This window comes from Triturus cristatus, chromosome 11 (assembly GCF_964204655.1).
Source record: "Triturus cristatus chromosome 11, aTriCri1.1, whole genome shotgun sequence".
Taxonomy (NCBI): Eukaryota; Metazoa; Chordata; class Amphibia; order Caudata; family Salamandridae; genus Triturus; species Triturus cristatus.
The window spans coordinates 659810529-659838315 of NC_140594.1; the positions used below are offsets into that span (position 1 = coordinate 659810529).

Here is a 27787-nt window from a genome sequence, read left to right on the forward strand (position 1 = left end):
GGCAGACTGCTCACTAACAGAATCTAGCGAGGATAAAAATATATCAGAAATGAGCAAAGCTGCCCTGATGGTCACAGCCCGTAAGTTACCTAGACATTCAGAACAACTCGATCCGCATAAGAAGGATCTAAAGTCGGATTACTCAGCTACGGAGTATTTGCTTGGCACCACAACAACTTCCTCTCCAAATACACCAACCCCAATACCTTTAACCTTGGATACCATCCTACAATGTATACTCTCTCACCTTGAGGAGACCAGACAGGATAGTCCGTGGTCACAGACAGCCATGCAAAAGCTTCAAGGTTCAGTAAGGAAAGTGGCGAAGGCATGCAGTGAAATTGGCAGGTGGGTGTCTAATTTTGAAACTAGAGCTGAGGCTCTTGAGAGTGACCTGGCTGGTACCCGAGCACAGACGTCAGCTCATGAGGCGCAACTGGGTGATATTCAGTGGAAATTGGAGGACCAAGAAAACCTCAAATATCAAAAAAGATGAGAGGAACCCCTATAAGCAACCAGGGGATTAGGGTACTACTGATAGGTAGAAGGAAAGTTCCCTTGGCAGAAAAGATAAATTAGGAGACTGGGTTAAGTCCTGTTCACAGCCACAAGTTCGAGCCCATATGTTAGAACATAAACCTCAACTAAAATGAAACCATAACAGTCATTGTATTTCATATATAGAAAATTACTAGAATTTTATTAAACGCACAGTACAACACAATTAAAAAATAGACATAAACCTGTCTATAATCATAAAATAGAATTCATATACCGCGTGTTTCACATACATTTGATAACAACCTATTCCATTTGTGGAATGAAGTCACAATATTCCAGCAGACAAATAACAGAGAGACAAAGACAGACAGTATATTTTGTCTTTAAGTAACACATCCGTTATCACAAATTTTTTCAGTAGCTCATCCTAAACTCTTTTAATTTTTCCGTCTCATTAGGAGAACCTTTTCCCACGGATTGTATTAATTTCAGCGTTGACGCGTTTCGATGGCTCTATTCAATATTTCATGTTTATCAAGACCCAAAATATGTCTCTCCTATTATTTTTGGCACTGGTTGGTTACCGTTATGTCTCACTCCTGTTGGTAAATTACATTGTATTAATTACTTCATTTGGGACAGTCAATTATTTACATCTTTACCCATCTTTAAAAAACATTCATTGTAGAACATTTCTAGTAAAATGTTCCCCTTTGATTAAAACATCAATTAATTATACTTCCTTATTGTACATTCCTGTTATATATTTGTACACAACAATTTAGCATAATTTCTTTTGCATCTATACTGTTCTATCAAATGGGCTCCATAATAATAAATGTCTCATACTTATACTGGGCCTCTCATCGTGCTGGGACACACCTCCTCGTCTGATTTCATTTGCCACGTATTCTGAGTGTCCTTCATATGAAAGCAAAAGAAGAAAGGAAATCCGGGGAGGGACAATTACCTTATTTCATATCCTTAGTGAATGTTCGGAGCAGTCCAATATTTCAGTACGGGACTGTGGATAAATAATACACATAAATAAAGATGACCAGCATGAACCACTATATATATAATTTTTCCACAAATTATTTAAAAAATTCATTTTTTAATATGATGGAAGGGAAGACTGATTGACATACAATTGCTCCACAGATCTTCCTTAACAAGGAAATGGCTATAAACTCAATAAACCTGAAGAACTAAGGATATGAAATAAGGGAATTGTCCCTCCCCAGATTTCCTTTCTTCTTTTGCTTTCATATGAAGGATACTCCGAATACGTGGTGTGTCCCGGCAGGATGAGGGGCCCAGTATGAGTATGAGACATTTAATATTATGGAGCCCATTTGATAGAACAGTATAGATGCAAAAGAAATTATGCTAAATTGTTGTGTACAAATATATAACAGGAATGTACAATATGGAAGTATAATGAATTGATGTTTTAATCAAGGGGGGACATTTTACTAGAAATGATCTACAATGAATGTTTTTTAAAGGTGGGTAAAGATGTAAATAATTGACCGTCCCAAATGAAGTAATTAATACAATGTAATTTACCAACAGGAGTGAGACATAACGGTAACCAACCAGTTCCAAAAATAATAGGAGAAACATATTTTGGGTCTTGATAAAGATGGAATATTGAATAGAGCCATCAAAATGCATCGACGCTGAAATTAATACAATCCGTGGGAAAAGGTTCTCCTAATGAGACAGAAAAATAAAAGAGCTTAGGATGAGCTACTGAAAAAATGTGTGAGAACGGATGTGTTACTTAATGACAAAATATACTGTCTGTCTTTGTCTCTCTGTTATTTGTCTGTTGGAATATTGTGACTTCATTCCACAAATGGAATAGGTTGTTATCAAAAGTATGTGAAACACGCGGTATATGAATTCTGTTTTATGATTATAGACAGGTTTAGGTCTATTTTTTAATTGTGTTGTACTGTGCTTTTAATAACATTCAAGTAATTTTTTATATATGAAATACAATGACTGTTATGGTTTCATTTTAGTTGAGGTTTATGTTCTAACACATGGGCTCGAACTTGTGGCTGTGAACAGGACTTAACCCAGTCTCCTAATTTATCTTTTCTGCCAAGGGAACTTTCCTTCTACGGACCAAGAAAACCACCAACGCCGCTACAATTTTCGGATTCTTGTAGTTCCGGAGGGCAAGGAGGGATCCCATACCCGTTCACATGTGGGAGACATGTTGGCTAAAGCATTCCCAGACTTGGAAGGCTGGAGCTGGTATATGGAAATACAGAGGGCCCACTGGGTGCCATTTAATTCAAAGCAACCAGTTAGTTCAGATATGAAGCCTCATGCTATTCTTGTCTATTTCAGCAACTTTCTTTTGCGACAACCTGAAGCTAAACCGAGGGGGGGGGGGGATTTTTCTTTTTTTGTCAGGTCCGGATTTCTGCCACTTTACAGTTGAGAGACACTGGTGTCTTCGCCAGATGATTAAATCATTTCAAGATAAGGGGGCACAAGCCTTTTTGTTAAATCCGGCTCTCCTCAAAGTGATTTAGGGGTATCAAACCAGGTTCTTCACCTCAGCGATTAAGGCAAAGGAGTATTTAGAGGGGTGGGGGTCCAAATCTTAACCCCTTCCCTGCGGGGGGTAATTCCCCCACGGTGCGGGGGAGGGCCGCGAATCCGCTGTGCTCGTGACGAGCTCAGCTCGTCATGACTCACAGTGGTGACCCCGGCGACCGATTAATTCTCCCGCACAGGTGGGGAATTAATCGCGCGTGGGCGCGCCGTGGCAGTTATGACGAGCTCAGCTCCACTGTGACTCATGACGAGATGAGCTCGTCATGAGCACGGAAGGGGCTAATAAAGATATGAGCGTGGTAGTGGCCGTTGGGGGATATAGCAATAATATTTAAGGGATATATTTTTGCATCTGTACCCCCTTTCCCTTGGGGGTTCTCTTTTCTTTTTCTCTTCGTTTCTCCTTTGGCTGTCACGGCTGCTGCCACAATGAGACGAATGAGTTATGGTTGGAATGCCGGTCAGGGAGCTCTCTTTCATCACCACAGACTGATCGTCAGTCTGGTAGCTTATCAGTGTTGGGTGGGTGGGGGATAAGAAATCACTGCTTAGAGGGAAGAGTATGAGTGGGGAGGCGTGGGGTTGGGTGTGCGTGTGGGAGAGGGGCTCACTGGGTGTAGGGCACAAAAAAGGGGTGGGAAAACTGGAGAGAGAGCATATTAAGGCATATGAGAGGTTTCAACTGGGAGAGGCAACCAAGAGTATAAAGAATGGCAATCTCTTCTATGTTGTGAATGGGTAAGAAAAACATATGCTCAATCAACGTGGGGGGCCTAAATGATAAGATCAAACGTGCCGCGGTTCTAAGGTCCCAAGGGCTGACATAATTTGTCAACAGGTACAAATATCCCACGGGGGAAGTGGGTGTACCCTGCTGATTAGAGGCTACACCATAGCAGCGTACTCCACTCAAACCTACACTATAAGGGGGGTTGCTATTCATATCAGAAACAGTGTTGGTCCTGCAACACAAGTATTGGAGGATAAGTGGGGCAGATGGACGATTGTGTGCTGCCCATCGGGCTGGCAGTATGCACTATTTATGGATCAAACCAGGATGTCCCTAAGTTATTCAATGATCTAGAGGTTCAACTGGCATCCTGTCCAGAATCGTTAGTAATCTGTGGGGATCTGAATATAAATCAGGAAGTTAGCAGGGACAAAGTACATAAATACTAGGGTTGGAAGCCATAAGTGTATAGGGCCTTGGCTGCTCTAAAAGCCAGTTACGATTTAATCGATGTTTGGGCAGCTAAGAATCCCACTAACCTAGGATTTACATACTTCTCATGCCCCCATAAGAAGTATGTTAGGTTAGACTATTGTCTGGTTTCTTCCTCTGTGCTTACTGCAGTGGGAATCAAGAAGCTACCTAAATTATTGTCTGATCACAACCCCTTAATCACAGATATGATAATTCAAGTGGATGCCCAGGCCCGGTCCAAGTGGACATTTGATAGAAAATTGCTATCCAACAATTCATTTATTCAACACATTAGGCATTGGGCGGTACAGTACTTTGACACAAACCAATACAGTACCTCACGTGGAATGGTTTGGGACATTTTAAAGCTGGCTTAAGGGGTGAGATCATTTGCTTCGTGGGGAAGAACAGGAAACAGCAAAAGGATGAGATGAATGGCCTGATTAGAACGTTAGCTGTTTTAGAAAAGGAGCACGCCAGAACCAAGTGGTGACTGAATCAGCATTGCGGCAAGAAATAGTGGTGCCAAAAGCTGAAATCTGTAGTTATTATAGTGTAGGGTCGCCGAAGGATTGCAGGCGCATAAAAGTGAAAGTTATGAGTATGGAGAATCTGTGGGGAAGCTGTTAGCGCTCCGCACAAGGCAGAAGCTTGCCAGGAATAATATCTCCGGCATTAAAGGGCTGGATGGACGGTATGTTATAGGCTCAAAGGATATCATTAATGTATTTGAAAGCTTCTATCAGAACCTATATCTGCAGGACAACCTCAGCCCCTCTTCTATTAATGGGATTGAAAAAATTATGGGGGACCCATGAGGGGTTGATGATGAGATGAGACAGAGGTCGGAAGCAGATATTACACTGGAGGAAGTTTTAAATGCTCTACATTCTATGGGCTCAGGAAAAGCGGCAGGACCTGATAGAATTCCTCTGGAGCTATATAAAGTACTACAGGTGGAGATAACTCCCCTTCTTTTGGACCTGTTCTTAGGTGTAAAGCAAAGCAGGGTCCCCCCTGGAGTCGTGGCAAGGAACAGAGATAGACATTTTCTTACAAAAGGATAAGCCCACAGACCATCCTGCGTCATATTGCCCTATATCCCTTATTAATTCAGATTCCAAGCTATACTTTAAAAAAAAGTGGAACTCGTTTAGGTAGGATCGTAGCTCACCTTGTTTCTCCATGACAGCATGACTTTATACCTGGTAGAGCCACTACCGACCATATCAGGCGTGCCATAGCTTTATTGGATATAGCAGAGGTAGCAAGAGACAGGATGGCTGTGATCCTCCTGGACGCAGAAAAGGCCTTTGACCGAGTGTCATGGCAGTATTTATGGGGAATTTTGGATCAAAAGGGGTGCGGTCCAGGCTTTTTTAACGGCCATACGTTCAATGTATTTTAAACCTAATGCCAGGTTACAGATAATGGGCCAGGAATCAGGTTGTATTCAGGTTGCCAGGGGGACACGGCAGGGTTGCCCCAGCTCTCCAATTTTATTTGCCCTATATATCGATCCATTTATTCAGCAAATCTTCCAAAGTTAGATAAGAAAGCCAATATCCGTTAACGGTTTTGATACCAAAGTAAGGGCATACGCCGATGACATTGCTATATTGACTTCGGATCCGAAAGCCGCGATATCAGAAATAGAAAGTTTGGCTGGGGAATATGGCCTGAAATCAAGCTATTTACTGAATGCAGGGAAATCGGATTGTTTTTAACTCCAGTACTCCTCTTTCAGATCCTGCAGGCAGGACGCAGCAGTTTATCTCAGGGTCATGATTAGAAGTAGGGTTAGCTCTATATGGTCAATAAATCTGAGTCCCATGCTTAAGAAGATTAGTACGGATTTAAGACGCATGGATAGGCTTCAATAATAGGAAGGTGTAATATTCTCAAAATGATTATTCTCCCCAATATTTTGTATTTGTTTCAATCCATCCCCCTTGAGATTGAAAGTTTTTTTCTAAAGAAATTAGAATCTATCTTTAATTTTATTTGGAGATGTAAGAAAAGCCAACGATCTTTAAAATTACTAACAATGCTGAAAGAACGTGGAGGGTGGGCGGCTCCTAATCTTGGATAGTATTATTATGCAGCCTTTTTACAACACATGGTGGTGTTGTTTACATCAGAAAATACTGGTTTAAGTATCGGGGACCAGGAGCCTGGCTTTGCGATCCTCACTATATACGAACTGGCTATTGGCAGATCAGCATGTGGCATGCTTCTCTGACAGGTTTAGGCCAGTTACTACAAAAAATTTTTTTCCAAGTGTGTAATAGCAACTGCCAAGATGTCTAGTTAAGTGGTCAAACTTTTGCAGATACAAAGGTATAATAGATGTACATCTCTGTGGCGATCCCCTTTGTTTCCTGTAATGATTTTTGATGTGATGGGTAGGCAAAGGGAACAACAAGGAATAATCAAGATAGGGGAGCTATATATATGGCCAACCAAATAAGTTCATTTACAGACCTGCAGTAGGGTTATAGAGTAGCTGCAGGGTCTCATTTTAATTATACACAGATTACAACGTTTTTACCTCAATTTAAGATTGAAAAGTTCTCATTAGACAAAATCCCACTCTTGAAAGCTGTTATCTATCCACAGTCCAGGGTAAAACTCATTTATAAAATCCTAGTGCATATACTTCCTGATGACTTAGAGAAGGTAGAAGCCAAATGGTCAGGAAACTGGGGTATGGAGATGCAGATTTATATCAGCCGATTGCACTAGGTAGCGAAATTTTCTTCTCAGCTAACCTAAAATCCCAGCACTAGCACACCATTTTTTATCTTTACTTTACTCCGGCAAAGTTCCTTAGCTGGGGCAAAAGGGAGGAGGAGAAATACCCCAGATGTGCTCAAGAGTCAGCTGACTAGATACATATGTTTTTATAGTTGTGGTAAATTGCTACCTTTAAAAGAAGGAATCTAGGACTTCCTGCATGACGTGTTGGGGAGAAGGGTTTGTATAATTCCACTTATGATGCTCCTGGGTTATGACAAATAAAGTTATATTCGATATAAGCCATATTAACTTTATTTTTATTGTGGTTGCTGTAGTACGGCTGCTTGTAGCTACAGGGTGCAAGGATGCAGAGCCCCCTACCTACCAGGCCTGGTTGGCCCGTTTACTTGCAATATATAGCCTTAAAAGAACTTTGTAGGCACCCCAGTAATAGAGGCTGCAATATTTGGTCTTTTATGAGCAAGAGGCTTACAAGGTATAGAGGCTGGCGGAATTGGCTTGCTCTGGATGTCTGAGAGAGGGTTTGCCGGGCTTGTAGCTCTGTTAGGATCTTTGTGAACAAGGCTGTAAGATAATTCTGCCAGTTATTATATAAGGCTCCCCACCATTCGTTCTTACCCACTTTCTTATTATATTTTATCTGTTTGCATTCCCGTGTTTTTATATGAATATGACATTTATATGAAATTCATACCCAATTTATTAAATCTACCATATATCAACTGTTAAATTGTAAAACTTGTTGTTAATTATGTTGCTGCTCTCTTCCCAAATAAAAATATTTATAAAAAAATAAAAAGTGTTGGCTGGAGTGGTAGCCCTATTGAATTTTATTATGGTCTCCACTGAGTCCTGAGATTCCAGCCCACTTAATTTCCTGAGTAAGTCTTGGACTGCTGTGTTTTGCTAGCCTGGAAGTCAGTTGATAATTGGGTGTATTTGATTCTCAGTTTTGTGTCCAATAGAAGCTTGGCCCCAGAGCATGAGAGGTTAAAGACCCCAACTGTCACAGTGGGAGCCCATAGCCATGTCTGCTCTGTGGTCCAGAATCCGGTTCCAAGGAAGCTAGCTTATGAAGTGATAGGGATGTTTTAAAGTGTTATGATCTTCAAATAAGAAGTTGTGATTGAAGGAACTTTCGTAATATGTGCTGCACTGTCATAGTGTGTTTATATATATTGCTCCCTGTTCATTTTAAATTTCGTGTGCTTGGAGGCTGCTTAAATTGTGAAGTCTTCTTATTCTCCCATTCACCCCCCTATCTTGTTTTAAGGACAGTACTATATTCTACGATGGAGAATTACTTTTTACTACAGGAAATGGAAAGGCTTCATCAACAAGTGTACAAGATGACAGGCCGTTAGTAAAATGGCCAATACTTATATTTCACGACTGTATGTGATGATTATGAGTGCTGGGGGCGTTGCTACTGGTAGTAGTGTCACCACACAAACTATAAACACTAAACCAAAATTCCCACCAACCATTGGGAGGGCTGTGGTGGAGGAAGGGAAATGAAAACAATATCTTGAGTGTCCTTAGTAATATCAGTTTTTGTGTTTGCATATGGGGCTTTCTTTGGCAGGTTTCTATTGAAATAGTCATTTTATTGGATTTTTGGAGCCATGAAATGGAAGACAAGGTGCTTTAGACTGGGGAGCAAGGAGACCCCATAGAGCCAGCCTGAAAGTTGTTGTTAAACTGTGTGAAGTTCAACCAGCAGGCCCGAAGCCTGTCGCCAAAGTGCAGGGATTATGGGTTCTTTTTCTTCACTCACCTCTTTGCTTCACCTGTACAGTCGGTGCTCGTCCCTTGTCTGTTACTAACCACGCCATGTTCCTTCTGGACAGTACGCAATGGACAAAGCAAACACAAACGCACAAAAAATCCACTCTGGAGCTCAGCAAGGAGTGAACACTTCCCTGACCAGCCACAACATACATTGCAGCGCCTCAGATTAGGAGCATGTTGTAAAGCATGCGAGCTCTGGCTGTAAGCGGAGCTCAAGCAAGCCCCCTACGCAGTGCGGCTATAAGAAATAGCCTGTTTGGCATTATTTTGGAATGGAATTGTTGATGGCATGCTGCCATGATTTTATTTTCTTTCACATTGATGCAAATTGCATTCACTGGGCGACATAGTCTATTAACATTATGAGTTATTTAGTTGAGCACATTTAAGGTTAAATTACTGTGAAACTGTTGCTCGAAAGAGAGGTGACTGACTGAGCCAAATGATGCCTTTATGTAAAAACTGGAATAGAAACTAAACGTTGAAATGTGTCCTTGTGAAGTAAAGGCAGTTCCGTTGGAGCATTGTACCTGCCAGAAATGACTTATAAAGGGATGCTTTTTATGACTACGCTTGGCAGACTGTAATGGCTAAAGTGTGACATAACGCGGTTTTGTGACAAGAAATCATATTTGCGAGTTTGCAGTAAAATAAGCCCCCCCCCCAGCACATGGCAGAGTTACTGGAAAGTAGAAACCCCCCCTTTGTATAATTTCAAAGTCCGGCTTAAGTAGCTTGCCAACTGGTCAAGGGTTGTGACTGTGATTTGTCTCAATACCCAAAACACAGTGTTCAAGATGGATACTGTTGTTTTGTAAACAGACCCATTTGTATAATGCCTTTTAAAAAAAGAGATCAATAAACGTGTATCTCAATAACATGAAATTCTGAATTTAGTTGCAGCTCTTTTGTTTGTTTCTGGGAACACACTCATTGATTTAAACAGATTTTACTAGAGTGTGCTCAAACTCTGCCAATCGCCGATTGCATAACAAATGTTTTAATTCAGAGATGCACAAAGCATGTTGTGTCCTATCAAATACTGCTGAATGTGTATATCCATTTGTGTCTTGACAGGTCTTCCCCTGACATGCCATGGCAGTGAAGTGGCAGAATGGACATGCAAATTCAATACTGTGTTTGAGTGTGAGCAGTGATGGGCTGGTTGCCTCTGGAGCAGAGGCAGGGGAACTTACCATTTGGAGCGATCAAGGTGTCCCACAGGATCAACTGAAATTTGACAGTGGGGCAGATGTGACCTGTGTGGCTTTTTCTCCCACCTGCCCTAGTAGGCTGTATACCTCTCATGGTGAAACTGTCAGTGTTCTGGATATCCGCTCACTTAAGGAACCTGTAGAGCGCTTCGGGGTGAGCGAGGACGAGATCAACTGCATTTCTGTTAATGATAATGAAAGTCTCTTGGCTGCTGCAGATGATTCGGGGACAATAACAGTAATTGATTTAGAAGGGAAGAAAGTCAGTCGATCCCTTCGGAAGCATTCAAATATTTGCTCAGCTGTCGCCTTCCGGCCTGGAAGACCCCAGGGTATGGTGTCCTGTGGCCTTGACATGCAGGTTAGTAAATTGAAAGCCTTAGAAGTGCTTGAATATGAAAACGTTTCACCAACCTAGATTGATGTTTTTGAAGAATCTATTATCTGAGGGTTTGTTTCATTCGATTATAATAGTATTTAGAACTGTGGCTATTATTCAGAGTTTAAGGCTAAGTTTAAAGAGTGGATTTGTTCTACCCAGTATTTTGTGGCTATTCATACTATTGTTAGCTGAAAGTTCATGATTCGAGGTCTCATTAAGAAAACTATCCCTTCAGGTTTTTTCTATGGGCCGCAGTCATTGTTTGCTCGGTGCCAATGTTTTGGATATCGCCATGTACCACAGGTTTCCAGGGCACCCGGCGCTATTATATTCCAACTGGGTAACATGTTACACCCTTTATCAACTTGGCTTTCTTGTTCTAGGAAGGTTGATATATTTTGGCTTATTACAGGGTAAAGGATTTTGAACTTAGGTGCTCTATAGTGCAGATAGTTACATAATGTCCAGTCACTAATATATATATCCTTAAATAGTATATATCTCACTTTACTCTAAAGCAGTAAAAATAAAGATTCACACAAAAATAAATAAAAGCAAGTAGCACTTTCTGCAGTTATGCTACACCCCAAACACTATTATAGCCTGTACGTAGTAATGTGGTGTATTTCAAATTAAATGCGGACCTATTGATGGTTTTAGTGCTTGAAGAAGGGATAGGTGTCCTTCGCAGCCTCTGTGAATTCTTGGGTTTCCTACAAGGCGTATTTAGTCCAGTTAGGCAATAGGGCAGATGTATTAGAAGCCAGACAGAATGATATGATGTATCAAGTATAGTATGATACATCCCTACTCTGCCTTGGTTATTTTTGTAGCCCCCTTGCAGTGCTTGACAGGATTGCACCTCAGTGTTTTTCGGAAGTAGTCCATCAGTGTAGGAGGCTAGCAGAACAAATGGTACACTAGTCTGTTTGATTATAATACCTTGGTATAGAAAGGTAAAAACACAATGGAGCTCACTCAACCAATCTTATCAAAGCTGTTAATATTGAAACACCCAACTCTGGTCTTACTGAATCCTCCAGAAAGACTAGGTCAGGAGTGCACCACGCAAGCCGAAGATTGAGTTTGACCCTTCTGACTTTACTCTTCTGCTCACAACAATCCTTGGTTTGTAGTTTAAATGCTGATGCTAATTTGAAACTTACATTTCATAAAAGCTACATAAAACTTACGTCAGAATAAGTTTTGGCAAGTTATGCCTCAGCTAACACAAAACAGCTTTTAGGATAAATTATATAGGGGACACATCACAAATGAAATACATGGATAACAGGTGTTAGCATAATTATGAATGAGCATTGTTTCTTCTTGAAAGGATGAAAGATTGAGCAGGGCCATATGGATTGCAGTCTTCAAGTCTCTTGACTGCAACTAGTGTATTAACACATCAAACTTGATAGCCAGAAAAACATGTTTCATAGCAATGGAATTTTCACCCGGGCCCGTGGAGTGACACTGTCACTGTCCCTTGATGTGGGTGATTCTTGGAAAGGGGAAAGGATGTTGAAAGGGGGTGAGGCCTAGAAGAAAAGTATCATGGACAGTCAGGATTGAAGAAAGTGTGGGGGGGGGGGGGGGGTAAGGAAAGGTCAGAAATGAATGTGAGATAATAAGCAATGTGAGTACGAGGATGATGGAGAGAAATGGAGGAAGAAAGAAGGAAAGTAAGCAGGAAACAAGAGGAAGAAATAGAAAAGAAATTGCAAAGCAGGGGCAAGCGATTATAGAAGGATAGGGAAGAAGGAATTAAAGTTGAGGAGAAGAAGCAATTATAAGTAAATAAGGAGAGAGAAGCAACTGGCATAGTGGCTAAATTTCCTAATTTTCAGGTTGAGAATAACCAATTGCTTACCATTACTTACCATTGTTTAGCTTTTTGTCATTCCTATGTACTTGCCTCTTTTTCTATGGCTTGCCTTATCCTTCCTGTATTTGTCAATCCTCTGGAGCACTGCCTCTTTACTTGTGTCCTTCCACAGCTGACCTTTAGAGAACTACATTTTTCTTTTTGCTTAAGAATGTCCCATTACTTACCGGTAATATTCATTACCCCAACTAAGGTCCTCCTCGTCCCAGTCATTACAGCCAAAGTGCAAAAAGTCCAAGGAACCAAGGAGCCCAAAGACCACCAATGGGCAAATGAAAAACAGCTCCCCCGCCTGACGCCAAATGGAAACCCACAGGCGAAAATCCAGAGCGGACCGGAGCCAACACCACAAATCAAGGCAGGCTCAAGCGCAATGACCCCCAGTGCTGAAAAAAGCAACATGCAACCATAGCCATATCCAGCAGCTGACCACCTCACCACAACATGCAAATTGCCCCCAAACAACAGAGTGCTCCCAAATGGGAGCTGACGGAGCAACGATTCCTGCACTGGCTCCAGACATAATGGGTAGGCCACAGGGATCGAAGTCCTGCCACTGCAGCACAAGGCCTAGAAAGAGTAGCAGTGAAAAACTGCACCAACACCACCAAGTCCCCCAGGCCATAAAGACAGAAGCTGCTGGGAAGTCCACAGCTCTTGAGAATTCCAGGGGGCACCCATCTAGGACTGAAAAAGTGTTCAACCCAAGATGCACCATGTACAGCAATCCAGAAGGATCCCAACGAAGCCTGACCCAGCTCATAAAACGACAGTAGGAGCAGTCGGGGAGGGATAGCATGAGGCCAGAAAAACCCTGAGGAACATCGACTGATGGGCACAAGACGCACTGTCCCACACGCCAAAAGCAGAGGCAGCGGGAGACAAAACAGCCAGAAAAAGACTGAAGCACAAAAAGACCGGAATACACAGGACAATGTCAACACCCAAGCATACTCCAGGATGTCCCAGACAATGCCATGCAGAGCAATCCAAGAAAGGAGAGCAGGGAAACTTCCCTGCATAGACATCCAGTCAGGGGAGTTGACCATATACACCTCAACATCCCACAACCATCTTACCCGGTTTGAGGTGCACCAACAGCAACCAGGACTAGCCCAAGAAGAAGAACCTGAAAGCTAAACACCCTTAAGCCTACAGCACCAGGTATTTCAGGGGTCTTCCATCTAGGAACTAACCAGGGCCGACCCTGCATGACTTCTGAGATCAGACGAGAACAGGTGAATTGGGGTGGCATGGCCGGCAGCCGGCAAGCCAAGCAGGAAGTGAGCCGTGCTAAGAGCATAACTACCACAGGAGGCCCGTAATGAAGCGACAAATGCACATGCAACGTGTAATGATGATCCAACAGGATCACCACACAACAAAACTTGGAAAGCTTCAAGACGGGCTGCCATCTCCCCCACAGTGGCGCACCGTCCAAGCCAAGCACATGTACGGGGAAACAACAGACACTGCTGATGAAATGAGAATTGTTGGCAGACAAAGCATAAAAGGACAAACACTACAAAAACCAGCACATTCTCTTACCTGTCAACGTACAGGAAAACAAGCAGACATGGAGGAGGGTGGGAGGGGCCTTTATTCTATTGAATAAAAAAAAAATACTAGTGTGTTAGAGTGCCTGTCGGGAGGCAGGACCGCCTCATATTGTAATGACTGGGATGAGGAGGACCTATGAGGCGTTAATATCACAACTGTGTGTTTTTTTTCCAGCCATCTCCCTTGTGTGCTTCTCTCACCACTCCCCGTTTCTCATCTGTGTGCTCTTCTCCTCCGGCACTGCTCTGTCATCTGTGTGCACCTCTCCCCCTACCCTGCAATCTTTTTTTCTCTCTATCTCGCCTGTGTGCATCTGTGGTGTTCTCTCCTTCTTGTGCTTCTCGTCTCCACCCTATGTGTGGTGCTTTCTCCCTCCACCACCCGCTTCTCCGGTGCCCCCAGTACCTGCAGTCATGTTTTTTAAGTGTAGTAAAGAAATGCCTCTTTTTGAATGACCACCCCCAAAACTTTGGACTAATGCTGCTGATGTTTCGACTCTGAGGGGGCACTGAGGACTGCTAACTAGACCTCAGTGCCAGTGTTCTTACCCTTCACAAAGTGTATGTTCAATTCAGGCCTCGAAAAATCTACTCGTCCTCTCACTATGGCGAGTCGGATTTGATCAGGTCGAGCTATTTATAGGACCTAGTCCGTTCAGGTGAGTGAACTTATACTGGAAAGGAACAGGTGTTCTGTTAATTCAGAAAGAGAATGAACAATGAAGGCGCATTTAAATCTTGTTTTTATCTTGACTCATTTGCTGTCTGTTCAAGGACAGAGGTCAAATGTCTGTTTGTCTTTTTGCTAATTGCTGCTTATATTATCCTGGAAAATGATGTTTACTTTTCTTTCTCTTATTACAGTTAGAGGTTTTTGTCAAGTGATCATATTTGACAATCCTTGTGAGACAAAAGGCCGGCTGACTGTCAGTTTTTTTTAACAACTTGTAAATGAATAGCAAAAATATATCAAAATATATCGGGAATTAGAAACACATTTCTTTTGTAATTCAGAATTGTGATGCAAACAAAGATTTAAATAGGAGCAAAACAAATCAGAACACTTTACTTGGTGATGTGCAAATGACAAATATTTGCAGAAACTCGATTTCTATACACTGTACACTATATAGATTTATCAGTAAAACCACATGTCAGTGGGACATTTTGTGGCCATTTCAATGAAAAATCTGCTGATTGCATTAGGTATGTATGTATTTATTAAAAGTGATAGTTTTTAAACATGATTTGAGAAACATTCCTGCCCCCCTCCCTGATGATAACTCTGTTAATGAACTAAGAGGCAAGTCAGCGGTCATATGTATGCTATATGTGGCTACATTTGTATTATATATGGAGCAAACGTTTAGTCTATTAAATCAAACAAATTGTCTTTTTTGTACAGCAGACCTGCTGAACTCTAAATTTGAAGGGGATCTCATATGTGATAAAGACGAAACAGATGGCACAGTAAATTAAAATATTTGCCCAGAGTTACATCATTTGAAACCAGTTTATGGGTCAAAATCATTATAATTAGGTTGATTAGATAATTTAGGTTACTAGACCTGCAGGTCTAGTAATATTTTTATGATTTTTTAAGGCCTGCAGTTAGGTACTGCCAATTGCCATAAGTTAACTTACTAATAAGTCTTTACTATATGTCTCAAGGATACCCAGGCCCTGTAAGTTAAAGTGTCCACCCAAGGCTTCAGCATTGATCGTGCCACCCTGAATGTGACAAAATACAAAATGGCTACCAGCCTGCTGCTCCAGCCTGGAAAAGAAGTTTTAAACTGCGTAATCAACTTTGCCATTTAAACCAATTTGCAAAGCCCACACTTCCCTTAAACAAACCAATAAATAAATATATTATATATATATATATTTGTAAGTCCAACCTCTTATGTTGAACAGACGATAAAAGGAATGGTGTTGCAATACGCAGGTGTCATGAGAAAGGCTTTGTAGGAGCCGAAACGCGTCTGACGCTTTTGTGATTTTATGTTTGCCAGAAGATTTAAATATATATATCTACACACACATCCCCTAAGGAAGGCCTATCAAACCCTAAACCAGGAAGCTGTATATTCTTGAGTGAGGCATATATATTTCTTATGCCCTAACGGTAAAACTGTCAAATTGTAATTTTAACAAGGAAAGACTAGTAGCCCCATTGGCCAGTGCCGGGTTGCAGGCTTACATCTCAGGCCTGTTAACTTCTTGATGGGACTACTAAAAATAGTACTTCAAAGTATCAGTTTAATCTTGTCATTAAACCAGATTTGATGCCCAAGTCGAATTTAATGTCCCTTTTAAGTAAAGGCAACTTTTGGAAAGATTGCCACTTCTTTTTTTTTCTGTGGCCACTCACAGTTGCTGCACACCAGACAGTCTTCTGCCCTTTTGGGGAGTCGTGTGAATGACTCCCCAGCCATAGTACAATAGAGCCCTGCCGCAGAGGGAGGTGTTATCTCCCTTTCCCAGAAAGTCACACGTGGTGTTGGCCCAAAAGGAAAGCTTCAAAGGGGAAACCTCCTTTGATGGGCAAATGACAACCACACTCAAAATGGTGCTCCTTTGTTCAGGTAGACGGGATGGCGGCGAGAGCGGAGAGGGGGAACCAGTTGCCAAACCTTTTTGATCCGTGGGCGTGTAACCCATAGGTTGCCACACCACTAGGGTGGGCTACCAAGCTCTTTACATCGAGCGAGTGTTCAGACATTTTGAGAGTGGGCAGAATAGTGCACTGTGGGATTGGTAGATGCCACACATAGGCAGAAGCCGTCATAAGGCAGGAGGAATTCTAGTAGCCCATTGGCTAGTGACTGCATGATCCCCCAAGGGTATGTTCTCTGCATAAATATGCCATGGCTAGCACCCTGAACCTTAGATCACATAGTGACTGGAGAAAGGACCGAAGAAGAACTGCCCTGCTGACTCATGAATCTGGCAACAGAGGCTGCACCGACCGCTGAACTGCACCTGCTGCTCCTTGGGATAGCACAGAGAGGACTGTGCCTGTGATGCCTGGCTCCTGGAAAAGATGCTCCTGAGCCCTAGACAATCGCCTGACTCCCGGTTCTAGCACCATGACCATAAAAGCTGAAGTAGTCCGTTATGACTCGTTGTTAGCCACTTCCATCGAATCTTTGCTACCCTCCAACGTGCAGCCAAGAAGGCTGCTTTTCGGCACTCAAAAGTTGCACCCAAGTCTGATGGACTCTGGAGAGTTATCAGAGTGCAGATTAGTCACTCAAGACAGACACTAACCTTCGCAAAAGGATACTGCTGGAACTGCTGGAACCGTAGACCAGTAGCCCAGTTGTGACTGGAGATCTGCTGGCTTGAGGAGGACTTCAAGGGACACCGACCCCTATGGCCAAACTTGCACCACCTCAGTGGTGGACTGAGGAGTAACCCCAGGATGACCACTGTCGACCACACAGCACCCAAACAATCTTTTTAGCATCTTCTGCAAACTGTATCCTCAGCATCAGGACCACTCTATTGAAGTCTATAGGGATCATTGTGTAAAGCGTGGAACTGGACTTGAGACTGCTTCGGTGACCAGGTAACTGTCCAAATACTCCTTATTGCCCTCCCCTGACCATCCCCCTGTTGGCATTGGTCGCCCAGTCTGGTTCGGAGTAGTCAAACACAACTCTTTAAAACTTTTCAAAAGCTTCCAAACTTTACGGTTACCAGTGCTTGATTGCACTTTGAACTAAAAAGCTGAGATTTACGTTTTACTTCAAAATGTATATCTCTGGAACCCTTTGGGGGATTTTGCTCCATTTGGTGCTAAAAAATTATACAATACAATTTATTTTTATGAATTGGTGTCAGATTTCTTTTGTGTATTGTGAATATCTTATTCTGTTGTGTGATGCTTCTAAATGCTTTACACTAGTGTCTTTGTTTAAGTCCTGTTGCTCAAAGCCGCGGCAACAAGTGTTGAGCAAGAGGTTTTACAGACGAGTCTGACTGAACCCAAGACTGTTTTCTGGGTGTATTACACTGGGGGTCCCACATTCACACCATATATACACCACTGGCTTCTCATTGGTTCATAGCAGTGGAATCCAGAACTTGTGTTTAGTTGTCCCAGACGATTAATAAGTTGGTAACCATTGAAAATCCACCAAGTCAACACTGAAGAAAAAGTTTTAAATTTTTTGCCAAGTTCTGTGCTCCTAAGCACCATTTTTCAGGAGTTTACCGACTTGCAGTAGAGTTCATAAAAGTTTGAAAAAGTTACAAAAGGGTAGGCAAAAGGTTTTGCTGAGTCTCCAAAGAAGGGAAATTGACTAGGTCACCCTACCCACACTCAAGATCTACGACCTGAGGGTGCTGTGAAGGGACAGAAAGATCAGCTTGAGTGTCCCTGCTAAAAGGGTGGACCTGGAGAAGGCCCTCAGAGCCAAAAAAAGAAGCCAGGAGAGCCCAAGCACAACTGGCAGAGGAGATTACCCCTGACAATGGGGATGAGGAGGTTGGCAGAGACCTCTTTGAAGATGAGGGGGGCAGTAAGAGTTTGGCCCCCATAAGTCGTTCAAGACATGCCTCCAAATCTGAGAGTGAGAAGAGCTCCATTTTAGTTAGGCGGCCCAAGACCTAGAGGCCTAACTTAGTCTCCTGGAGCTCCAAGAAAGGAGACTGACCCTAGAAGAATGAAGAATGGCCCTGAAGGAGAGATGGGCCAAGCTGGGACTGAAGTCCCAAAGACATGGTGGCATCAACAAAGACACGTAGATAACTGCAGGGGGTGCCTATGACCCTAGGTTGCCCAAGGGTATTGTGACAAAGCTTATTGACGGGAGGGCATAGACAAATGGCTAGCATCTTAATTGAAGGCTCCCAGGACGAGAAGGGTTGGTGCAGACCATTCGTTATCCTTATTGTGGGTACTAGTTCCAACAGAGGGGAAGGATAGGGTACTGGTACTGGAATATGTGGCAGTAATATTCACACTTGAAGGAGGCACTCACTGAGCTGTTTGGTCTAACCCCTGAAGAATACAGATAACATTTAGAAATGCACACAAGGCCTCAACTCTGACATTTGGCGCCCTCCTTGCATACTCCGGTATGAGCCAGTTCAGGGAGCCCTTGGCTCCTGCTCTGTGCCTAAACTGGACAAAGGAAATTAGGGTAACCTCCCCTCTGTCCAGCCTCTCCTCTGGGAGGAACCCTGAGGCGTCCTAACCCCTTTCCTATGGTATTTAAGGGTTTACCTGTGGGTGAGTCCTCAGATTCGTCATGGGAAAAGACTCAATCCTGAAACCACGTCACTCTTTGACCATCTGGACACTTGGTCTTCGCTGAACTTCGTCTGGAACTGTGACTGCATCACAGAAGACTCCTCCAGCTCCTCGTCTCGCTGTTCTGCAAGTCTTCTTCGTCTGTGCTTCTTCCAGGATCTTCAATAGACCTGTGGGCATCAAGGACACACGAAGTAATCTCCCTTGGAGTGAAGGAGTCACTCCCCTGCACCTGCAGGCACCGCAGCAAAGCCGACATGTCTGCTGCTCCTGACATCCCATGGACTTCAAAAGACTCAGCAAAACAGGTGCTAGTTCTGCAACTCCCTCGAGGCCTGACCTGTCCTCTCTGCAATTTTGAGGCCAGGATCTCTTGTCAGAACCGCTGGAACCGAACCCTTGTGCACCATGTCAATTTGACGTTCCCAAGGCTTGTTGGCTCTGCACTTCAGAGATCTTCGGGCTCCAAGAAGTTCCAGCCGCCAGCATCTCTTCCTGCTAAGTACAGTGTCCTCACTGCATCCTCTGCTGTTGAGGGCCTTCATCTTTGGTGAGCTGCTTGAGGTCCTCTTGCCACTCCTGTGCCTTCGGCCTGTGGGTCCTCTTGGGGTATTCTCCTGCTCCAGTGGGCTCCCCTGCTTGCTTGGGCCTGCTCAGACTTACCTGCTTGTGGTGAGTCCCTTGGACCTTGCTGGTCCCAACGTTGCTCCTTCTTCACGTTCCACGCCTGTTGTAGCTGCCAAGGCTTTTTGGTGCTCCCGTCGGACACTGACCCCCTGGTTCTTGACTTCTGACTTGGGACAGCTTGTGCATGGCTCCTGGTCTTCCTCAGAATCACCTGGTCCCCACAGCTGCAGCGACAAGGACACCGTCCGCTCTTCCGAACCATGCAACATCGGTGGGCATTGCTGTTATGTGCCTCCTGGTCACCTCCGAGTGGCATAGACTCTGTCCCCTCTGCTTGCAGGTTCTTCACTTCAAGAATCCACCCTTGGATTCCACCGGACTCTTGCAAAGTCTTCTCCAGTGGCATCTTTCTTGAAGTCCTCTATTGTGGTCTACTTTGGTTTCCAACATTGCTTCGCACCTATGCACCCGGCTTCCCTGGTGTAGGTATCGACTGGGAAGGGTCCTTCTTCTTCAAAACTGCAACTGCGACTTTCCCGTTGACTTCTATTGGACACGTGGCTATGTTTCCACTCTGCACAGTTTCTGAGTGCTTACCTTGGGTGGCGCCTTGTGTCCTCACCTCCTCTGAGTCTCCTGGTCCAAGTCCCGACTTTGGTCGCCATTCGCATTCCACTTTTTTAGTATATGGTTTAGGCTTCCCCCTCGAGACGACTGTATTTTGTGCTTACTTACCTGTTTGCAATTGAAGTATTATTGTGTATTTGTGTTTATATCTCCGGATAGGAGATATACCAATGTATTAGTGAGTGCTGTGTAATAAACAGACATTTTTATATATACACTGAGTGGTTCTTTTTCGTTCAACTCACACTGCATGATTAGAGCTGGTAAAACAAGCTTCTTTACACTCCTTCAATTTAACGCTGAAGGCTGCTCTCCACAGCTACCACTTAGAGAGCTTTCTACGGTGTCTAAGAGCACTAAGCGCACCATAAGGGTTGTCTGAATTAGTGCAAGGTACATCACCTAAATAAGTGTGCACCATATACTATGCCAGCCTCCTACAATAATATTTAGCGCGTCAACAGAGTGATTAAAGGTAGAATTGAGTTGTCCAACAGCAATGGCATTCATTGGGAGGATGAGTTAAGGAGGATGATTGGTGCGTACAGAATTACCACCTGTGAATCTACTGAGCATAGCCCGTTTGAATTAATGAGAGGTAGATCCCCACGTACGAAAGATAACATGAGGTGGTTATGGGGCACAAATGGGGTTGTGTGGTCTCCAAGTAGTGTGAGAAGGCACATGGAGTCTGGACATGTGAAGTGCAAATGAAGATATGACTCCTTACATGAAGCAAAGAAAGTAGACCTTAAGGTGGGAGACAATGTGAAAGTGAAAAAGGGAACACTGGTACGTAAAAGGTGAGAGCAGATACTCAGGACCACCTGGAGTGATTAAGATCTTATGCAATTCAGCCCTTCTCAGTGATGGGAAGGTTTTGCATGCAAAGAGGTTGTCTTTATTCAAAGGGAAGAGTCCTAGCTCAACATCTTTAAACATGAAGGGTTATACTAGATCAAAAATATATGATTGGGTAGATGATTTACATGGGGGATGAATTAATGAGAGGTAGATCCCCACGTACGAAAGATAACATGAGGTGGTTATGGGGCACAAATGGGGTTGTGTGGTCTCCAAGTAGTGTGAGAAGGCACATGGAGTCTGGACATGTGAAGTGCAAATGAAGATATGACTCCTTACATGAAGCAAAGAAAGTAGACCTTAAGGTGGGAGACAATGTGAAAGTGAAAAAGGGAACACTGGTACGTAAAAGGTGAGAGCAGATACTCAGGACCACCTGGAGTGATTAAGATCTTATGCAATTCAGCCCTTCTCAGTGATGGAAAGGTTTTGCATGCAAAGAGGTTGTCTTTATTCAAAGGGAAGAGTCCTAGCTCAACATCTTTAAACATGAAGGGTTATACTAGATCAAAAATATATGATTGGGTAGATGATTTACATGGGGGATGTAAGCCTACTGTTAGTGACATTTGCATCCCTACCCCTGTTATTAATTTCTCCCCAAATTCATCTCCACAAAAACAACATAGGGGAGGAGAGGCTGGTGCTAAATATGGTACTGACAGGAAATGTCGTGTTCAAAAGACAAGTAAGTCAGGCAGAGTCTGTATGACGCCCAAACATTTCAAGGATTCTGTGGTAATGTGAACCTGTTGTATTTCAATATTTTTTTTACCAGTGTTGGGTGTTGGTGTATGTTTATTTTCCTTTTCTTTTATATTTTGCTTCTTCATATTGTATTTTTATTTCTATTCTTTATTTTGTTACCAATTGTAGGTTGTAGTTTTTTTTTTTTTTTTAAAAGGGGGAGGATGTGTTAGGGCGAGCTCGAGAGCATTGCCAGTGCATTGTGCTGAGCTCGAGGGTAAGCTTGGGGATGGAATGTGCTTGTGTTGTGAAAGAATGTTGGAGCAGAACGTTAGGGAAGCATTACGGGGAAGAGGGGTTGTAGGCGAGGTCATCCGGCGTGAGGCTCCCTTTTGTACGTTGCCCTTGCCTGTGTGAGGGGTTCCGAGATGTGAATAAATCCTGGAAATTGAGCTCAGTGTTCCGTGGTGTATTTACATAAGAAGCCTCATCCTGCATTATGGCTGCCTGTTCCTTGTCGGTTGCCCTTGAAGTGATGAGATCGGAGGCAGGCAAGGTAGAATTCAAAGGCGTTTATTCTTAGAGAAGAAAGGACCCACGACCGGGAGAGTCCGACCCCTGCAGATCTCCACTGCAACTGAACTGTTTCTGGGAGACCTGCAGTTGCCGTTCCGCCACCGAGCGATAGTTGAATCACAACATGTTTGCATTACAAGTGTCAGCCTCAAGGAGACTTTATGTGCATCCCTCACGAGAAGCCAGGCAACCAATATATCACAACATTTTCCCCTTCAACGAGCAAAAGAAAGAAGTAAGAAAAAGGAAAAATAAATTCTATGTCAGGACCGGAGGCGAGGATTATGCTCTACTTTCTTTACTTCCAAGGTAGCAGCCATTTTAAAGTCAATAACAACAACAACAAATTTTCCCATGGTACATTGAGAATGACAACAAAACAATAGAGTGTCCACATCTAGTGTCCCTTGTTCATCATCCAATCACGGCTCCCTTAGGTACAGACAGTCCTCTCTCTCTCTGTTTAACCTCCTCTTTCTTTGCTGCTGCAGCCTGAGTTAAGTCATATTTCTTTGTGCTTGTAACCTTTTCATAATTTAGATACTGCCTCTATCACAATGTGCATGCTATGTTCTCTTTGGCATGAACGTATAACTGTTTATATTAGGGGCGTTGTATCTGCCTTTTAGTTGCTGCGCGTACGAGGAACGTTCTTCCTACCTCGCTTCGGGCGCTCTGGTGCCTGCGCGCGCTTCACTTCGTGCCGCTACTGCCTTCGGTGCTTGTGGTGTTGTTTCTGGGTATTCCGGTGTTTATCGTGTGGCGGGTGAGCCGCTACTCGGCTGACTCGCGCTCCGGCCGCGGGAGTGTTCCTCCCTAGCGGGCGTCTTTTGGTGCGGCTTGCGGTGTCACGTTACACCGCTGAGGGGCGCGTTCTCGCGTTGCGGACGCTGCTCGCGTTCCGAGGATTCTGCGCATTCCGCGCTTGAATCTCGGAACGCGAAGCAGCTCAAGAGCCTCTGCCTGACCCGACACCGTTTCAACACGGTCGGTAGAATTGCCTGTGGGCATTAAACACATTTACGCCCCCACACATTACTGAAGGTCAGTGACCAGTTCTTTAAGACTGTGGTGGAGTGTGCACCCAGTCGTGGGGGTCAGTATCCTAGGCATTCCTGAACGCTCTTCTGAGTCTGTATTTGTGGGATAAACCCTGCTGGGACCTTGGGAACAGGCTGCCCACTTTATTTCTGCACCAGGGCTGTCAGGTCCCACGGCAAAGTGCCTGCACGCAAGTTCGCTTGCCCTACCTTTGGCTGACACCCAGCCTCCTTCACGGAGTTCACCTCCTTTGCGACTCTCACTCATTACGTGGTGTATATTGGGATCTGTACCCTTAGGCCTCTAGCTCCCATCTACATTATGGAGTCTTATGACGACCCTACTTACCTGGATGACCAGGACGAACAGTGGGAGGAAGACCCGCTGGCGGTGCTGCAGTGGGACGATGACTTCTACGACACCGTAGACTCCTCCATTTATATAGCTGTGGAGCAGGCCATGGCTCCATTGGAAGATCGCCTCTCTCGGAGGATTGAGCTAGCGCCTGCGACAGACTAGCCAGAGCGTCCCAGGCTCTCCCTGCTCCTCTTCCTTCGCCAGCGCCCAACGACGATTCTCTTCCACCCCCCGCTAAGTGGGCTAATGAGACTGGGGTGGATGTTGACGCCTTCGCCCGCCTCAAGCAGGCGTTCCTGGCCAACAGAACCCTCCCTGCTGCGTCTACCCCGGGAGTCTCGGGTCTTGGGTCTGATGACGGTGCTGGGCCATCTCGTACTAGCGGTTTGTTGCAACCAGGGCCCGGCGCTTCGGATTCCGGCGCCGCTTCTCACAACCTCTGCGCGGATATGCTCGACCCGGAAGATATTCTGCACCCTCGGTCCTCTGACTGGGCACCCTGTGACAAGGTCGCCCAGTATGTGGCTAGCCGCATCCGTAGACCTCTGGAGGCCTCAGTTCGTAACTGCCTTAGGGCAGAATGCCCGCGCCCGACGTTGGACGACAAGGTTGCGGCAACCCCAGAAATCGATTCGAGAATGGCGACGTTTTTACAGAAGTTTATCAAGGATCCCAATTGACAGATCGTGGCGGGCTTGCCAAGATAAACTGTTGGACATTCTCGGGCCTATCACCAAAATCCTTGACATGGCCGAAGAAGCTAAGGCATCGGGGGCCCTGATATCCCCTGACAATCTCTCCTTTTGGGCCCAACGGGTGGTCATCTTCTTGGGGAACGCAAACTGCGCGCTGTCAACGGAGAGGCGCAGATCTCTGCTGATTAAGGTGGATCCCAAACTGGGGGATTTGGCAGATTCCGAGGCGGGCCCCGTTGCTCAGGGCGGCCTCTTTGGAGAGCCCTTCATGAAGGAGCTAGGACGCTTTGTGAACACCTTCACAACTTTGGACAGAGCGCAGTCCTCCATCCGCAAAGTATTTCGCCCGCGGGTTTTCAGAGGGACCGGTCGAGGTAGGGGCCGCTCGTCCGGCCGCCCAAATCAGCAGAGAGGAGGCTCCAACCAGTCTTCGTATCAAGATCAGGCCAGATTCGGGAACTTCTACCCGACGAGGGGACGACGAGGGAAGAACCGTGGCGGCAGAGGCGGTGGCGTCTCCAGTTCTTCCGGTAAGTGTTCTCCCTTCTTACCAACTAAAAGTGGGGGGCCGACTGGTGCATTTTTTCCAGGCTTGGACTTCTGTCACAGGCGACTCGTGGGTACTCCAAACTGTCAGGGGATTTCATATCGAGTTCCACGGGAGCCCGCTGCAGAAGACTCCGCCGCGTCCCCTAGTCTTCTCGGTAGAGGACTCTGCCTTAGTAGATCGAGAGGTCCAGGCGCTTTTGCTCAAGGGGGCGGTGCTGCGATCTACTCTTCATGCGCACGGTTTCCTCAGCAATCTCTTTCTGGTAGACAAGGCGGACGGTGTGCAAAGGCCCGTGATCAATCTCCGGGAGTTCAACGAGTGGTTAGTCTACCGCTACTTCAAGATGGAAGGAATCCATCTTCTTCTCGATCTTCTCGGGCCCAATGATTGGCTGGTGCGCTTAGACCTAAAAGATGCGTATTTGACCGTCCCAGTCTTTCCTCCCCACCGGAGGTTCCTACAGTTTCTTTGGAGGGACGAAGTCTACGAGTTCTCAACCCTTCCTTTCGGTCTATCCTCGGCGCCTTGGTGCTTCACCAAGGTTTTGCGCCCGGTAATCGAACACCTACGCGCGGCCGGCATGCGACTCATAGTGTACCTGGACGACATTTTGCTGATGGCACAATGTCCCGAGACCCTTTCTCGTCAGCTGCAGACAGCGGTGAATTTACTCCAGAGCTTGGGCTTCATAATCAACGAGACGAAGTAAACGCTCGTTCCTTACCAAAGGGTGGTTTTCCTAGGGTTCTCCATCGATTCGGTAGCCGCTACGCTAAGCCTTCCTTCCAGGAAGATGACGAAAATCCGCCACGAATTGAGGACGGCGCTTGCTCAGCATCAACTCTCCCTCAGGCAGATAGCTCGCTTGGTGGGCCTGCTCTCGGCCTCCATCCAAGCCATTTTTCCGGGCCCTCTCCATTACAGAGCCTTACAGCGTCTCAAGGCGCAACACCTTCGGAGAGGCCTGTCCTATTCGCGGAAAGTACCTTTGTCGGCGGAGGCCAGAGAGGAGATCCAGTGGTGGCTTTCCAACATGGAGGCTTGGAATGGACGGGCGATTTTCGGTTCAGCGTCAGATATTATTATCGAGTCCGACGCCAGCAGATCAGGCTGGGGCGCGCCGTGTGGCGACTTCGCTACCGGCGGTGTGTGGTCGCCCATGGAGCAACAGTTGCACATCAACTGTCTGGAACTCCTGGCGGGGTCGTTTGCGATCCAGTGCTGGACCAAGGACTCAATTCGGTCTTGTGTGCTCCTCAAGATGGACAATATATCAGCCGTCCGGTATATAAACCATCTTGGGGGGACGCGCTCCAGGGCACTTTCAGACATGTCGGCAAATTTCTGGAAGTACTGCCTGGATCACCAGGTTTCGGTAACAGCAGAGTATCTCCCGGGCAGAGACAACCAAGTGGCAGATTTTCAGTCCCGACATCTCCACGACAGCAGTCTCTGGAGGTTGCATCCGGGGGTTTTCGCAGATCTCCAATCCCTCTGGGGTCCCTTCTCAGTGGACCTCTTCGCCTCCCGACTGGACTTCCAGCTTCCCCGGTTTTTCAGCTGGAGACCGGATCCCCTCGCAGCGCAGACGGATGCGTTTCTTCAGGACTGGCAGACCGAGAGCGGTTATGCCTTTCCCCCATTTGCCATGATCACGAGAGTCTCCGCCCAAGTGCGTCGTCAGGTAGCGAATGTGGTCCTTGTCACCCCGATTTGGAGGTCTCAAGCCTGGTTTCCAATTTTTCTGGAACTTTCCTGGGATTTTCCAATCCCACTCCCCCTATTTCCAACGCTTCTGCTCAGTCCAGACAGAGTTCCTCACCCGTTGATACAGCAGGGCTCCCTCGCCCTCATGGCTTGGAGGATTTCAGGGGATGCTGGGCGATCCCAGGCCTTTCGAGAACGGCTGAGAACCTCATGTCAAAGGCCTTGTCTGACAGCACGATTAAGCGGTACCGTTCCACTTGGCGACGTTGGTGTGTGCGACGAGGTTTCAATCCCGTGGCAACCGATGTGATGTCCATCTTGAATTTTTTGGCCTCTCTGGCGGAGGAGGGTTTGGCTTATAGAACCATCAATACCTTCCGTTCGGCCATTTCGGCGGGCCACAACATACTGGATGTCTCTCCGGTGGGTGAGCATCCCCTGGTTTGTCGCCTCCTTCAAGGCATCCGGCTCTCACTGCCCCCGGAACCGCGGTACTCCCAACTGTGGGACGTTAACAGAGTGTTGAATTTGTTTTTATCCTGGCAACCGAATAGGTTCCTCTCGAGGAAGGAGCTATTGGCAAAGCTAGCGATGCTTCTCTGCCTGATTTCCTGCAGAAGGGTTTCTGACGTCAGGGCCCTTGATGTCACTAGTCAAATCTTTTCCCCTGAGGGGGTTACTTTTACCATCCATAGACGGACAAAGTGCGGCACGCGTTCTATATCCTATCCAGCTTTTCCAGATTCCCCGAAACTATGCGTGGTATCCTGCCTCAAGGCATATGAGTAAATGTCGGAGGAGTTTCGTCCTCCGGGGGAGCGGCAATTGCTCCTTGCGCTTTGGAAGCCTCACAAGGCGGTCTCTTCCCCCACCATCGCCCGTTGGGTACGGTGGGTCATGCAGGAAGCAGGCATCGA

The 27787-nt window shown here is 45.3% G+C and overlaps 1 protein-coding gene across 6 annotated transcripts in view; it reads left to right on the forward strand.

Annotated features, from left to right (window-relative positions):
* Positions 1 to 27787, forward strand: part of WDR53 (WD repeat domain 53) — a 117245-nt gene that overhangs the window by 42118 nt on the left and 47340 nt on the right. For all 6 annotated transcript variants that reach the window (XM_085634219.1, XM_085634225.1, XM_085634222.1 and 3 more), the window contains one exon: positions 9911 to 10408. In XM_085634219.1, coding sequence (XP_085490345.1) covers positions 9929 to 10408 — 480 coding nt within the window. In that variant the 5' untranslated portion in view covers positions 9911 to 9928. The remainder of the gene's footprint in view (positions 1 to 9910; positions 10409 to 27787) is intronic.